Here is a 15,624-nt window from a genome sequence, read left to right on the forward strand (position 1 = left end):
AGCAGCACTCTGGGCGGCGGGGCTGTGCACTCCGGCAGACCAGCGCGTCAGCGTGTCTGATCTGACACGCCACTCTGAGCGTCATGTTAAGGGTGCTGGGCCGGGGCTGAGGGGTTGGATAAGTGGCAGAGGGTCTCGGCGGGCGGTCAGGGGATAGGGGACGGGGGGTTGGATGGTTCAGAGGTTCTGGGGGCAGAGCCGTCAGGGGACGGGGACCGGGGGCATTGGATAGGATGTGGGAGTCCCGGGGGGCCCGTCAGGGGGCAGGGGTGTGGATAGGGGTCGGGGTAGTCAGGGGACAGGGAGCGGTGGGGGTTGGATGGGTCGGGGGTTCTAAGCGGTCAGTCAGCGGGTGGGAAGTGACTATTAATAATGGAAATGCTAGAGGCCAAAGCAAGTTCAATATAACGCGGTTTCACCTGTAACGCAGTAAGATTTTTTTGGCTCCCAAGGTCCGCGTTATATTGGGGTAGAGGTGTAATTTCCTGCCTTTATTTATAGAATTGTAGGACTGGAAGGGACCTCGAGAGGTCTTCTAGTCCAGTCTCCTGCACTCAGGGTAGCACTAAGTATTATCTAAACCATCCCTGCAAGGGTTTGTCAAGCCTGCTCTTGAAAATCTCCAGTGACAGAGATTCCACACCTTCGTAAGCAATTTATTACAGTGGTGAACCACCCTGACAGTTAGGAAGCTTTTCCTAAAGTCCAACCTAAACAGCCCTTGCTGCAGTTTAAGCCTGTTGCTTCTTGTCCTATCCTCAGAGGTTAAGGAGAACAATTTTTGTCCCTCCTCCTTGTAACAAACTTTTATGTACTTGAAAATTGTTATCATGTCCCATCTGAGTCTTCTCTTCTCCAGACTAAACAAACCCAATTTTTTTTCAACCTTCCCTCATAGGTCATGTTTTCTAGACCTTTAATCATTTTTGTTGCTCTTCTCTGGACTTTCTCCAATTTGTCCATGCCTTTTCTGAAATGTGGCATCCAGAACTGGACACGGTATTTCCAGTTGAGGCCTAATCAGCGTGGAGTAGAGCGGAAGAATTACTTCTCGTGTCTTGCTTTCAATACTTCTGCTAGTACATCCCAGAATGATGTTTGCTTGCTTTTTTTTTTTTTTTGCAACAGTGTGACACTGTTGACTCATATTTAACTTATGTTCCACTATGACTCCCCAGATCCCTTTCTGCAGTACTCCTTCCTAGGCGGTCATTTCCCATTTTATATGTGTGGAATTGATCCTTCCTAAGTGGAGTAGTTTGCATTTGTCCTTATTGAATTTCATCCTATTTACTTCAGACTGTTTCCCCAGCTTGACCAGATAATTTTGAATTTTAATCCTATCCTCCAAAGCACTTGCAACCCCTCCCAGCTCGGTATATCTGCAAACTTTATAAATGTATTCTCCATGCAATTATCTAAATCATTGAGGAAGATATTGAATGGAACCAGACCCAGAACTAATCCCTACAGGACCCCATTTGTTATGTCCTTCCAGCATGACTGTGAACCACTGATAGCTACTCTCTGGGAATGATTTTCTAAACAGTTATGCACCCACCTTATAGTAGCTCCATCTAGGTCAGTGGTTCTCAACCAGGGGTCCAGGGCCCACCGGGTGGCCGCGAGAGGTTTCAGGGATCTGCCAAAATAAACCAGAGAGCAGGGCCAGCGTTAAACTTGCTGGGCCCAGGGCAAAAAGCCCAAGCCCCGCTGAGGTCTGTAAGCTGAAGCCAGAGCAACTTACCTTCACGGTGTCTTCTGTTGTGTGGGGCTCTGGGCAATTGCCTTGATTGCTACCCCCAACGCCAACCCTGGCTTTTAATCTACTGGATATGCAGAAAAACCGTTGTGGCCCAGGTGGGCTGTAGCATTTTTTAGCAAGTTGGGGGGTGGCCTCATTAAGGAAAAGGTTGAGAACCCCGGATCTAGGTTGTATTTCCCTAGTTTGTTTATGAGAACATCGTGCAAGACAGTATCAAAAGCCTTACTAAAGTCAAGATGTACCACATCTCCTGGTTTCTCCCTCTCCACAAGGCTTATTACCCTGCCAAAGAAATCTATTAAGTTGGTTTGATCTGATTTTTTCTTGACAAATCCATGAGGACTGTCACTTATCGCCCTATTATCTTCTAGGTGGCTGCAGATCTTTATGAACATTTATCTTTATGTATATTAGCTGTTTTAACATGTTTAATTATTTGAGTTTATGAAAGTTTGGGAACTAAAGTTACTGTTAGAGTTCTCCAGGCCCTCCGTTGATCTGTGGCAACCTCATAGATGCTAATGGTAGATGAGATAGTAACTATATTGCTGCCTTGCTTTTTAAACAAGGACTACAGTACCAATACCTGCGTTCCAGGACCCAGTGTAGATTCTGTGGTGCTTTTGTTTCGATTTATTCACAAATTCACATCTGAGTCTCTGATTGTATCCCTCAAGTATTCTACTTGGGGCGAGTATCAGATAGGGGCACTGTTATCCTAAAAAAAAAAAAAAAAAAAAAAAAGCAGGTAACATTAAAATGTTCTAATTAGAAATGTATTACAACTTTTCAGTGGAATATGACTGTACCAAGTAAGCTTTTATCATTTCAGTAGGGAATGGCAGGGGATAGTTAAATAGGTTTTTAAGTACTCATTTAAGGGATCTTGTGATTGGTTGAACAGTCGAAAGAGGTAATTAATGCAGACTTTATATTGTTTGTTGTGTACATTGCTATGAATGAGCACATTTTGAATATCTTTCTTGGAAGGAGCTGAAATATGATGTTGGCGGAGGGGAAAAATTTGACTCTCTAACAGATCTAGTGGAACATTATAAGAAGAACCCCATGGTAGAAACTTTGGGCACAGTACTACAGCTCAAGCAGGTGAGCTTAGTAAATGCTAGAACTTCGATCATAAACATTTAATTAACTCAGGAGATAGGGGTGGGAAGGCTGGTGGTGGGGGGAGATCAACCTTTTCCTTACTTTCTGTAAGGTGTTGGAAGACATTCATTCAGTGTTAAAACCAAAAGTGAATTTACCGTCCTCTCTTACAACAGGTTTCAGAGTAACAGCCGTGTTAGTCTGTATTCACAAAAAGAAAAGGAGGACTTGTGGCACCTTAGAGACTAACCAATTTATTTGAGCATACAGCTCACAGCTGTAGCTCACGAAAGCTTATGCTCAAATAAATTGGTTAGTCTCTAAGGTGCCACAAGTCCTCCTTTTCTCTTACAACAGCATCTTAATCTTTCAGGGTGGTCCAATGATTGGATTTAAGCTGCTATAGTTTTTTTTTTAGCCATCTATAAAGGACCTAATTCTCCATTTCTGCTGCATCTAGAACTCCCCTTGGCTTCATTGGAGTTCTGGGTCTACAAGGATTTTAAAATCCAAAAAGCTTAATGCACTGAAACTGGAACCATGAAACTGTGTGACTACCACCACATGAATCTGATCTAAAAAAGAAAAGGGCTTCAAAATCTTGAGTGAAGTCTGGGTCCTAAAACCCTGAGTGGTACCTACATACAATATGTTTAATACAGGAGATCTGTGTAAACTAGCTTTCTCCTGTTCTTATTGCTGTGCTGTGGTTTAATATAAAATATCTTTCTTGATTAGCCCCTGAATACAACCCGTATTAATGCTGCAGAGATTGAAAGCCGGGTGCGAGAACTAAGCAAGCTAGCAGAGACCACAGATAAAGTCAAGCAAGGCTTCTGGGAAGAATTTGAGGTAATTTAAATGTTTCAAATGTAAAGCAGGTGAGTCTCAGTGATAGAACTATAATTTTACCACAATTTCCCAGCTGCTTAGGGCCCTCCGCCCCTCAAATCTTTATTCTTGCTCCCCACCCCGTGCCAGATATTGCACCTTCTCCAGTTTGCCACTTCCACTCATGTGTCGGCCAAAGATGAGTGCTTGAAAGGTGTGCCTTTTCTTTTAACCCCGAGCATTGTCTCCCAACCCTGTTTGAGCTGATCTTGTGCTGGGCTAAGGAAGACATTGCTTAACAGGAATGGCTGGGATTTTGGCACCAAGTCCTGTTGTCTTTCAGTGGGAATTCTTGTAGGCTCTCCTGAAAGTCCCAGAGGAGAATAATTTTGCATTTCTCTAATTCTTCTTGTGAGAGGATTTCAAATTATTTTACAAAAAAATTAAGCCTCGTGACATCCCAGTGTGGTAGATAATTTTTTCTGATGAGTAGAAAAAGGCAGAAGTACTATAGTTGGTCAGTGGCAGAACCCAGGAGTCCTGATTATCAGTTCCCCACTCTAACTACTAGATGACACTCCCTTCCTTACAAGTGAAGTACAAACAAGTCTGGTATTCGATGGCTGGTTAGCAACTGTGCTAGATGTAATAGTCAAGATAGTGACTTTTTTGTTTATGCTTTTATAGGATTTGACTGTGATTTTCAGAGGAGCCTGTGGGAGATAGATGCCCAACTCTTATTGAAATTTGGTAGGATTTGGACATCTGAGGCCTGGTCTATACGAGAAAATGAGGTCAGTTTAACTATGTTGGTCGGGGTGTGAAAAATCCACACCCCTGAGCAGCATAGATAAGCCAACCTAAGTTCCATGTAGATAGTGCTAGGTTGACAGAAGAATTTTCCCATTGATCTAGCTAGTGCCTCTCGGGGAGGTGAATTACCTATGCCGACAGGAGAACCCCTCCCATTGGAATAGGTGCTATCTACACTGCGCCACTGTAGCTTTTGTAGACAAGCTCTAACTCTACACAAAAATTTAATTTGCAAGAAGCTGGGAAGTGAATCTACCCTACACTAGCTTGCCATGGTCTAGTTGTCTGTGTGGATTCTGCTGGCCTGTATTAATAGTTGCACTTCGATCTACTCCCGTTTTCAAAGAGGACTAGATCGTATTTTTGATGCATGTCAGCAGGGATAGCTAGTCTGCGGCTGGCTAGTGTAGGGTCGTATCGCGTCCCATCTTGCCGTAAGCTAAGTGTTCACGCAGACAAGCCTTTTGGTTCTTTTTTTGAAAATTCCTGCTTTTCTCTTCTGCAAAAACTGCATTTTGCATGGAGAAAATTTAATGCAGTTGTTCCCCAAGAAAACTCTCTGCTTAAATTGCCAGTTAATTTGAAAAGATTTTTTTAAAAACCATACTTGATGGCACTAGAAAGTTTCCAGTGGTTTAGATTGAAGACTGCATTGTTTTTACAATTACGTGGTGTTAGCCAATACATATATGTTACATGGTGTTAGCCAATACAATATTAATATGTATACCATATTAATATTGTATTCCATCCAACTTGTGGACAGTTAACTGACTTGTATTATGTCTTTCCTACAATTCTGTCCACTTCGCTCACTTACGTCAAGAGATGTATATCTGTCAACACTCTGCAAAACAAAGTGTAGCTTTTGGCATTAGCAAATATAAAGCCTGTCAAAGGCAAGATATATTTGTTCTATGTCCTAGTGCAGCTACCTTCACAGGCAACTGGTTTAAAATATGGGACATAGGAAAAGATATAGAACAACAAATTAAAGAACTGGTACAAACTGTGTTAGATCTTAGGTGACCTATAAAGTGCTTTCTAATTTGTAAGCACTTGTGTTATAAATATAAGAGGGTTTAGGGGTGTATTTTGAAGCACACTTACTGTGTAAGGTGACCTGAACAGCACTGTGAGAAACTACTTCCGAGAAAGATTGATATTGTGTTAACTTTTTCCTTTCTATACTGTTCTGCTATTGACTTCAAGTATAAATTGGCTATATTTGTGTAGTCAGGCAATCGACTATGCATTTTGAGCAACAATGGTCTTATGAAAATAGAATCCAGGATAATTTTTCACATAACTCCGCTTGCTAGAAATTTCAGAAAAAATCCACAAATGTGACCGTGAAGTTTTTGCTTAAGCAATTATGTGCAGTAGAACAAAATGTCAGACCTGAGTTTATGCTCAGTAAATACTAGTAAAAATTTCCAACATAGCATGTTGCTTTTTCAGTGTTCCTTTTAGTGGTAATAAGAAATTAATGTGTGAATACTGATATGGCTGCAAATGGGGAAAATAATCCATTTAAAAGCTGTCCCATTCAGTTTTTTATATTATACCTTTTTAAACTGAGGGGAAAGAAATAAACAATTTAGAAAACAAAACTCCCCAAGTATTAGTGTGCTGACCATGGCAGGATGGTGACGGACAACTGGTCAAACACACTCACTGCAATACAAATCTTCCTGTCCAGCTATTTTATATAAAACACTCTCTCTTGCCCTTGAATTCATTGCTTCTTTGACACTCACATTTTGGGAATGCTAAAATAAAACTACTGCAAAGAGGGACCCTTTGAGCCATTTTCCAGGTTAATTTTAAATAGTGTTGGGATGACAGCTGTATAATTTGTATGCTTTACTTAGGAATTTATTATTATTTTGTTTGGGTGCAACCCCTCCCATCTGGAGCTAGCATTACCGTCATCTTACCAGAAAGGGAGTAAGGGGGACACCTCCTCCTCTCCATGCGATATTGTATGTACCTTCTACATTTTTAATAGCATCTGGTGCTGGTTTCTTCCTTTAAAAAAACAAACAAACAAAACCTATTGATTTGAGTGCTTCTCTGTACGTAAATTACCAGTTTCAACAGTATTCCTTATTTTCCCCCTCAAATGGAAGAAACGTTAAATACAACCATGGTATACCATATTCCAAACCACAGTGAGATACTCCTGGCTCCGAAACTTTCTCTACTAACTGGAGTGATTCAGGAAAAGAATGAAGATGATAGCCCTTTCTAAAGGCCCTGGTGTAAATATAGTGAAGTGGTTCCCATAAGACAGGTTTATAGTGAAGAATTTCTTTAACTGATTACGGAATATATATTATACCACCAGCAGATGGAGACAGGAAATCAAGGAATCCTGTGATGTCAACTTCTTTTATAAAAAGGCCGGTTCCGGCTGCATAATACTGTTTGAGAAACTTCTTGCACACTGTAGGGGTTTGAGAGTGGGTGGGGAGCATAACTATTGTCAGATGAGGATATATTTGCAAATGCATTCATTAGCTGAATAAAGTCCTTATGATTATTATTCAGCCAGCTGGGCATCATGGGAGACTTAAATGAAAAGCACAAAGGAGCATCACTAGCTGAGGTAGGAAATTGTTCTCTACCAACATGAGAGTGAAATAAACAGTCTCTTGGTCTTGATCAGACAAAGGCGAGAGGAAGAAGGAAACAGAGTTTCTGGTCACCATTCTTTCAGAGTTGAGTGTCTCCTCTTCCCACGAATTTTCTGCCCTCTGAGGTCAGAAAAGGGACTGTCAATAGAATTATCTCAGCTGATCACTGTAATGAGGGACGGTGGAGAGAAAGGATTGCAGCCTTGGATAACAAGGGCCCAGGAGATATAAGGGTCTGTGTATCAAACTAGCATTCATTGGCTTCCATACAGAACAGGCAAATATGCTCCACAAAGCAGGCAAGCAGCCACATTCTGCTCTAGCTAAATTTTCCACGTGGATGTGAACAAGAGCATGTCTGCAGAAACCGTGGTCAGTGGTATACTTTAATAGCTGCCATATCGTGGCATTTAAACTGTGTTGCATGTGACAGCTACATGACTTGGTTTGAACCCACAATAAATTGGCTTTTCAATCTGGCTGAAGAACAAAAACGAGTGTTGCAGTTCTCATCCTTTCCCGGGGACTCTGAGTTTACCATTCCAGTACTCAGACTTCACTAGCAAAGGTCCCAAAGCGATTCTTGATTTCCCTCCTCCTCTCCCTGTTGTAGGTGGTGCTGGCTGATTAAATGATTTTGGTGGTGGTATTATGTGCTGCCCAGGAATGGAAGAGACTGGTTTCCACCCTGTGTGTCAGTACTGGTGCAGGAGGGGTGTAATGTAATGTATCCAGAGGGCTAAGCATTCCCATACAGTGTCCTTCTGAATGTGTTGTATATCATCTATGTAACCATAGAGCTAGCACTGTCAGTGTGCCTCTTGCTTCCCCTTCTGGCCTGGCCTGAGATGATTTGTGGCCTGGTGGAGTACTGGGAGAGAAACTCGTAATGTAGCTGATTCATTGTGGCTGGCCCTTGGAGAAATGGGGTAGATAAATGCGCTGACTTTCCTGAATACATATATTCACCAGGCCAAAAACTTATGGAAAGGGAAAAAGTTATAAAACCAGAAAATCTTTATTGTGAGCTATTTTATCCCTCCTTCTTTTCACCTTCACTGCCTTTTTGGAAATTGCTCTGTTAATCCTAAATGTCTCTTTACAGTGTCATATGGTGGTCTCTGAAATGAAACCATCTTATAAAATGTTCATGTTGCTGTTTAATTCAGCTCTGACAGCCATTAGTTGTCTATCTCTGTGGAAGACTCTAGGATGTCCATGAAACTCTGCTTGTGCCATTTATGGTCTTACTACCCAGATGGTGCTTATAAATTACTTTCTCTTTAAGTATATTTAAGGATGTAATCCCTGTTTTCCTGTCAACTACTGGATAGAGATGTTGGCAGCATTCTTTATTCTTTTGCTTCTGAAAAAAGGCTTTTTGGTGAATTTAGTGCTTGGATGGTATAGTGAATTGAGAACCTTCATTTATAATTGCAACCAGATTTATTATCATACTACGTACAACTTTAATGGGCTAGCTACAAGTCACTGCTGCTTATGGGTCTCTCCTCAGGGATGCACAGAGCAATAATAATGAATTGTATGAAGCAAGGACATGTTTGTAGTCTTTCCTGTTTGAATCCCATGCTGAAAGAACCCGGGGGCAAATTTTGTTTGCAGATAATAAAATGGACACAATTCAATGTGCAGTGACAGTAGCGTCAAAGTGCTACTTAGACACTAGGTGTTCAGCGTAATCGGCTTATCCAAGCCCCTGAAGAATCTTGCATTATGCCAGGCACATGTTATCAGCTGAAGTGAACCTTCTGTAGAACTTTGCACCATAAATTATTACTGCTACTACTCCTTTGTACTAATAGAGCATCTTCTGTTCTTGGCATGTTGCAAACATTAAGAATCACAACTTCACTACAGAGATCCCATCTGGATTCTAAAGATGGGGAAACTGAAGGGCAGAGAGGCTCAGTGTCTTGTCCAAGATAACATAGGAGTTTTGTGCTGGAGTGGGGAATTGAATCCAGGTTTCCCAACGCCACAGGACCATCCTTCTGCTCACTTTTGCTATGTCACCATTTTTTCCATCTGTGAAAAGGGGATGATAATACTTGCCTCCCTCAAGGCTTCCTTAAGGTTAAGCATATATAGCACTTTTCATGCAAAAGTGTAAGTCCTGTTACTGCTCTGGGGGCTAATTTTGCTCTCTGGTCCTATTGTAGCACATGTCTGCCTTGATTATTTTTATTCTAGTATGGCATGCATTGAGATGAGAGAATAGTTTGTAGCAAGTCTGTAATATTTATTTTAAGGATGTTTCTTCTTATCGCCTTCTAGTTTTCATCTAGAGTTGCTTATAGAGGGTCTTTGTTAGTTTTTCTCTTAACACTCCCCCCTGCAATCTTCCCTCGTTATTTAGGATTTGCCTGGCTGTTGCTTACAAGAATCCACTCCTCTTCTTGAAAGCTTGTGTTGTGGCAATGCAATATAATCTCTGGCAGCTTGTCTCTGGCACTTCCCAGCAATATTGCTACATATTGGTAGTGCCGGAAGTGGAGGAAGAAAGCCAAATAGGGCCCGAAGGAATCCAGTTCAGGTAGAGAAGTCCAGATCACAAAGTGCCACACTATCTTTATAGAGCTCAAATGGTTACCAAAGTTAATTGTTGTTTGCAGTGTTGTAGCCGTGTTGGTCTCAGGATATTGGAGGGATAAGGTGGGTGAGGTAATATCTCAAGAAGAGTTCTGTGTAGCTCGAAAGCTTGTCTTTTCACCAATGGAAGTTGATCCAATAAAAAATAATACATTGCCCACTTTGTCTCTCTAATAGTTAATTATTAGCAGCATTAAAAGTAGTACCAGACTGCTAAGCAGACTTTCTCTCCTCCCTTTAACTCAGCAGCTGGGAGAAATATAAGCAAGTGTCTTTATGTTTAGTTTTAAATCTTAGAAGGAGGGTTCAGACCAACCCCCAATGATCTGTGGCTCTGTTCTTCAGACCTACTTGGCAGAAACTCTGCTTGGCTTCTCTCCCCCCCTCCCCCACCCCCACGCTTTTTCCTTGAGGACCTCCACTCCTTAATCCACCCTATGTTTAATTTCCTTCTTAATGTAGGCAGCTACTCTAGCAAAAATCTAGTATCGTCTGAGCGAAATGCTCAGTTCTTTTTTCATGTCATTGCAGGGGCGGGGGAAGCATCTCTCTTTTGTTTGCTTTAATTGTATTGGCACTTTCCCTTCAAAGCAGTGTGAACATTGATTGGTACTCCCAACTCTGTCTGAGGTGGTAGGGATTGCCCCTTACTTCTTAAGACTTTCTCTGTGTCCTGCAGTGAGTCCATATCAGAAACTGGGTTAGAACTTGGTGCTCCTTGGGTCCCATTTCTCTGCTCAGTCCCCTAGACTACATTTCCTACCCCTTTGTGAGTCACTGCCTAGGAAACAATAACTAGCTGTTTGTTAGCTGTGGACTTTAAATTGAGATTCCTGGATTTTCTTCTGGGCTTTGCCAGTGTCTGTGATTTTGGGCAAGTCCCTTTAAATCATTCTCTGCCTATTCTTTCCATCTGCAAAATGGGCATGACTATGTCACTGGTGTGTTATGAAGCTTAGTTACCATTTGTAAAAGCATTTGCGATTCTCTGGTTAAACTGCTTGGAAAATGCCAGCCCAGCTTCTTGCTTCATATGATGACACAAGTTCTTTGAGTATGCTTTGGGAGGTCCCTTAACTTAATTGTTTAAATGCTGAATGGCCACATATGGGCAGACTCCTTCATTTCTGAATTCTTTGTAACATGTTACCACTAAATAGTGGATTTTAGGAATTAGACTTGAGGTGATCATGTTTTAATGCTTACCTTAAGTTAGAAATCTAGCCAGAAGATTTAACACTTGGAGGATCTGGCCCATGGTTCAGTCTGTTCACTTTCAGGCGTTCACTTTCATTTTGCAGTTGGCTTGTTGTTTCCTTCAGACTGCCAAACTTCTGCATTTAAAAAAAACCAACAAATTCTATGCCAGGTTTATGTAACCAAATATTGTTTCTGTATATAAAGTTCCATAGGAAGTTGAATTTAAAAAAGACCAACCTGTACATGGAGATACCTGCCTCAAAGCAAGAGAATGGAAACTTACTGCTGCAATGGTTACTTGACTTACAAAAGTTTGGATTCCATACATAAGCTTTTGCCTTCAAAGCCATCACATATTATTTCTAGTAACGCTGCTGTTTTGAATTTCCTAATTCAGTGTGTTTAACCCTTTGAACCAAGCTTATTAAACCAACTTGAATGCTGACTCATGAGATTTCATTTTTCTAATGATGTCTAATGTGATAGTCAAATGTCAGATTTTTCTCTACAGCCACTGTTGTGTGTGCTCTGTCTCATCATTCCCAGTGTGGTGCAAGTTTTAGTGAAACCAGCTGTTTGTGCCCTTTTCATCTAGACTTTACAACAGCAAGAATGCAAACTTCTATATAGTCGTAAAGAGGGTCAACGGCAAGAAAGCAAAAACAAAAATAGATACAAAAACATTTTACCTTGTAAGTAGTATTCACTTTTTTCTTGTTTCACTGTTAACATTGGGCTGGTACTCTCACGGATCCTTTCATGGGGAAGCTAATAATTATTGGCCAGTAGTACAGTGCTCTTCTATTAAAACACCAACAAGCTAAACTACTGCTCAGTGATCAGCACTAGTGCTCAGTAAGTTTGAGGATTAATTTGTGCTGTAGTGGTGCAGGACAGAATAATTATATATACTTTTTATATATCTCATATTCAGATTAATTACAAATATGAAGCACTGACTAAATAAGAGAACACAAACAACTTGATGTTTGATTTTAATTTCTTCGGAAATTTGAAATTGTCCTAGGGAGCAGGGAGAGAGGAAAGGTTGAGTCATCTGGCCATTTTCTTAGCTATTAGAAATGGTAAGTAGTCAAGTACGTGCAAAAGTTGGCCTTTATGTAGTTTGTTTGTTTGGTACTAAGGAACCAATTACAAGTTGGCTAGTTAGCAATCACAGAATGCAGCAGTTTAACATGCTGTTTACTTATCCTTCCTCTAGTTGATCATACCAGAGTTGTTCTACATGATGGAGATCCAAATGAACCAGTTTCAGATTATATCAATGCTAATATTATTATGGTAAGTGTGTTATTGCCTCCTTCAATCTGTCACTGGCACAGAGCATGCTTGCTATTGTATCCCCTCCTAAAAACAAATTAAAATTATTTTAAGATCACATCATTCACTGATATTTGTTTTGATCTTTAGCCTGAATTTGAAAGTAAATGCAACAATTCAAAGCCAAAAAAAAGTTACATCGCTACTCAAGGCTGCCTGCAGAACACAGTGAATGACTTCTGGAGAATGGTATTCCAGGAGAACTCTCGCGTTATTGTTATGACAACAAAAGAAGTCGAAAGAGGAAAGGTAAAATGGAACCTTGGGTGGACCCCGGTAAAAGTCATTAAGTTTTAACACAAGTAAGGATTAACCAGACTTCAGTCATGTTGACTTACAAGCTTAAAAATGGTGACATGGTGCAGCTGCCATTGGAGACCCAGGCCCTGATCTGCAAGATGCAGAGTGCCCTCTCCTCTCGCTGATAGCAACTGGAATCAAGGGGCACACTCGTCTTACAGGATCAAGCTCTTGTTTAATAAAGGCTGACTAAGTGACAGCTGCCTTACATGAGTTTACTTACTGCAAAGTTACTTAAGGGGAGGGGACAGTGAAGGAACTGGTGCAGCCAGGCTGGCAGACTATACGCTGTAAGGGAGTTAATGCTGTGTGCTTGAACCTGAAATATTGCTGCTTATTGGTATCAAGCCCAAAGCAGGAATGATTTAGCACTTTTATTTCTAACATCCTGTCTTCTGCCTCCAAGTGCCGTCTGCAAGCCATGTTCTGCGTGAGCACAGCTGCTCGCTCACTAGAGACTCACAGATCACTAGGGTTGAACTGCTCAGGCAATACCAGCATGTTTGTTACTTTGAAAGAGAACTTTTACAGCTATGTATCCCAGAACTTCATCTTGTTTCTTTTAAATGCAGAGAGATCTCATTTGTTCCCCCGTCCTGCGATCTTACTCTGTTTCTGGATCCTAAACTTGTCATGTGGGTAGGTGGATGAAGGGAAACAGAAGAAAGAGAAATGGCTCAGAAATCTTGACAGAGTGTAACAATAGTACCCCACTACTTGTGTGCAGCCTGGTTTTCTCTCTCAGGTGTCCTTTGCCTTGGATTTTTGCAAACACTTTTGCTGATAGTCTGTACTTGTTCTTGTAATTTCTGTGCCTTTTCTGCATTCTTTCCTCTCTCTCTTTGTGAATATGATACTTTGTGTTTGAATCTTATACCTCATGTCTTCAGTAAAAAGAAAATATCCTTTCACTCAGCATGATGAGGGCCTGGAAGAAGGCTGAGTAAGAAGATAGCTAGTACTCTCTTATGTAACAAATAATTGACAATGTTTTTTCCTTTGCTTGACCATATAAAATAATGAGGAATTTTAATACCCTTAGTACAGAAGCTGGATATTTGTAGTTTTTGTTGGCATTTCCCTCCACCTTAAAGTCTCCAGCCTGTCATCAACAGGGCTGTGGGTTAGCAACTGGTTTTGACTTCTGAGTTGTTAAAATCCTGCCTGCCCTTCATTTAAAAAAAAAATAAAAATCAATACCTCTCCCGGGGTGGCTTGATGAAGGACTATGTGACAGGTTCCCTCTGTACAGAGTGCAGTGAAGAAAGACCAGCTGGCCCATTGGAAGGAGCTGTGCCTTGGCTTCTTCACTCCTGGAACAAAATTAAGAGATTTTGGGTGGCTTCAAAGGAGTCCTGCTTCAGAGCACTCTCGGGATCCTGTAACTTCTGTGATGTTTGACCAAGTGGGCCAGGCTCATCTTGACTTTCAGTTTTTGCTCTGTCTTTCATAAAGGATTGCTAGATGCTGCTGCCGCTCTAGCAATAGCCATTTTGCAGAGGCTTCACGCCTTGTTCCACCAGTCAACACTTCTGCTGCACACTCCCCAAGTTTCTTGGCACCTCTCTCTCAATCGTGCCGGTCTGCTCTCCACACTAATGACGTAGCCCTTTAAAATGATTCAGTAATCAGATTGTTAAAGTGCTGCATCATGTGCCCAGGGTTTTTGAGAGATGCTTCAGCCTTTTCTCTTCAGTAGACACTGATTGCTGGCCTGATTGGATATGACACCTCAGGCCAAGGTGCTTTTTGATATGCAGGAGGTAGAGGGAAGTATCTTTCTCAGAGAGGATGACTTTAGGAACAGTTTGCTTCAGGCAGTAGGGGATCCTGAAACTGGCTCAGATCTATCTAGGACTCTTAAGACTGCAAAATATGCAGTAGGAGAAGCAAACTAAAGCACATCATTACGAATTAAAATAATTCTCTCTCTCTCTCTCTCAATAATTGTCCCCACCTTGTCTCTCTCAAATTAAAATAATGCAGTCTTGGAAGGGATCCACTGAGTTGATGTACAATGCATCCCCTTTCCCACACTGATGACTCTTTAAGATTACACATTACCGTTGAGACTCTTTATGCCAGCAGCTGCTTCCTTGTTCAGGATTGTGCATTAAAACTGCAAATTGTTATCTCTGTCTGCTTAAATACAAGATGTGGGTTTCAGGGCAGCTTGTGCTTTTTGCAGAAAATACAAACAAACAAACAAAGAAAAACCAAAGCTTAGATCCAAAGCATCCTGGCAAATGTTTATGCATCCAGCATAATATCTTCTCATGTTGGCAGCAAGATCCTTTCCTCTGTTGTGTTTTCTATCTGCCGTTGAGTTTTGGCAGTGAAATTATTGACCTTCAGATGCACATTTATGGAGAAGTTGTTCCCTACAGCAATCTGTGGGTGGTCTGTGTTTGATATTGCTAGAAAATCTGTCTCTGTCTACTACAGATGGACTAGGCTTGCATTCTTAGGTTCTCAAGAATTATTGTATCTAGCTATTCCCTATTACTGTTTCACTTGGTTCTGGAGGACTTGCTCCTTTTTATATGGAATACATCATCACAGACTATAGAATAGTCTTCCAAGGGAAGTGGAGCACTCTGAACCAAGCTTACATAGCAACAGAGACAGCATTCTGCACCCCATGGAGAACAATTCCTCATTGCTTGGTGGATGACCTGAAGAGCCCAGTGAACCTTCTGTGCTCTGATTTCTAAATGAGGTGAAGGACAAACTTCTTCCAAAAATGGCCCGTTCCTTTGACTTATGTTAAAATTAGCTTTAAATATTAGGTTTTAGAGCTACTTGTGAGGTTAATGCATTCCACTTGAAGTTTTCCATGTATTAAAAGTACTTCTGAGGTGAGTGTGTCATATGCTTCTAGGCTTTCCTCTTCGCTGTCACTGTGATGTGGTTTTTTTGTTTTTTTTTTGTCCTCTGCTGAAGCTAACATCATCAGGAATGGTGCCAGAAAGCAAACCCTCCTCCCCCAATCTATCCTTATTGTCTTGGACCCTCTGA

The 15,624-nt window shown here is 41.2% G+C and overlaps 1 protein-coding gene across 3 annotated transcripts in view; it reads left to right on the forward strand.

The window, feature by feature from the left end:
* Nucleotides 1–15,624, forward strand: part of PTPN11 (protein tyrosine phosphatase non-receptor type 11) — a 41,566-nt gene that overhangs the window by 11,468 nt on the left and 14,474 nt on the right. For 2 of the 3 annotated variants that reach the window (XM_073313353.1, XM_073313354.1), the window contains exons 5-9: nucleotides 2,756–2,872; nucleotides 3,611–3,724; nucleotides 11,561–11,657; nucleotides 12,188–12,267; nucleotides 12,397–12,555. In XM_073313353.1, the coding sequence (XP_073169454.1) occupies nucleotides 2,756–2,872; nucleotides 3,611–3,724; nucleotides 11,561–11,657; nucleotides 12,188–12,267; nucleotides 12,397–12,555 (567 nt within the window). The remainder of the gene's footprint in view (nucleotides 1–2,755; nucleotides 2,873–3,610; nucleotides 3,725–11,560; nucleotides 11,658–12,187; nucleotides 12,268–12,396; nucleotides 12,556–15,624) is intronic. The other variant, XM_073313355.1, reaches the window with a different exon arrangement.

This window comes from Lepidochelys kempii, chromosome 15, assembly GCF_965140285.1.
Source record: "Lepidochelys kempii isolate rLepKem1 chromosome 15, rLepKem1.hap1, whole genome shotgun sequence".
Lineage (NCBI taxonomy): Eukaryota > Metazoa > Chordata > Testudines > Cheloniidae > Lepidochelys > Lepidochelys kempii.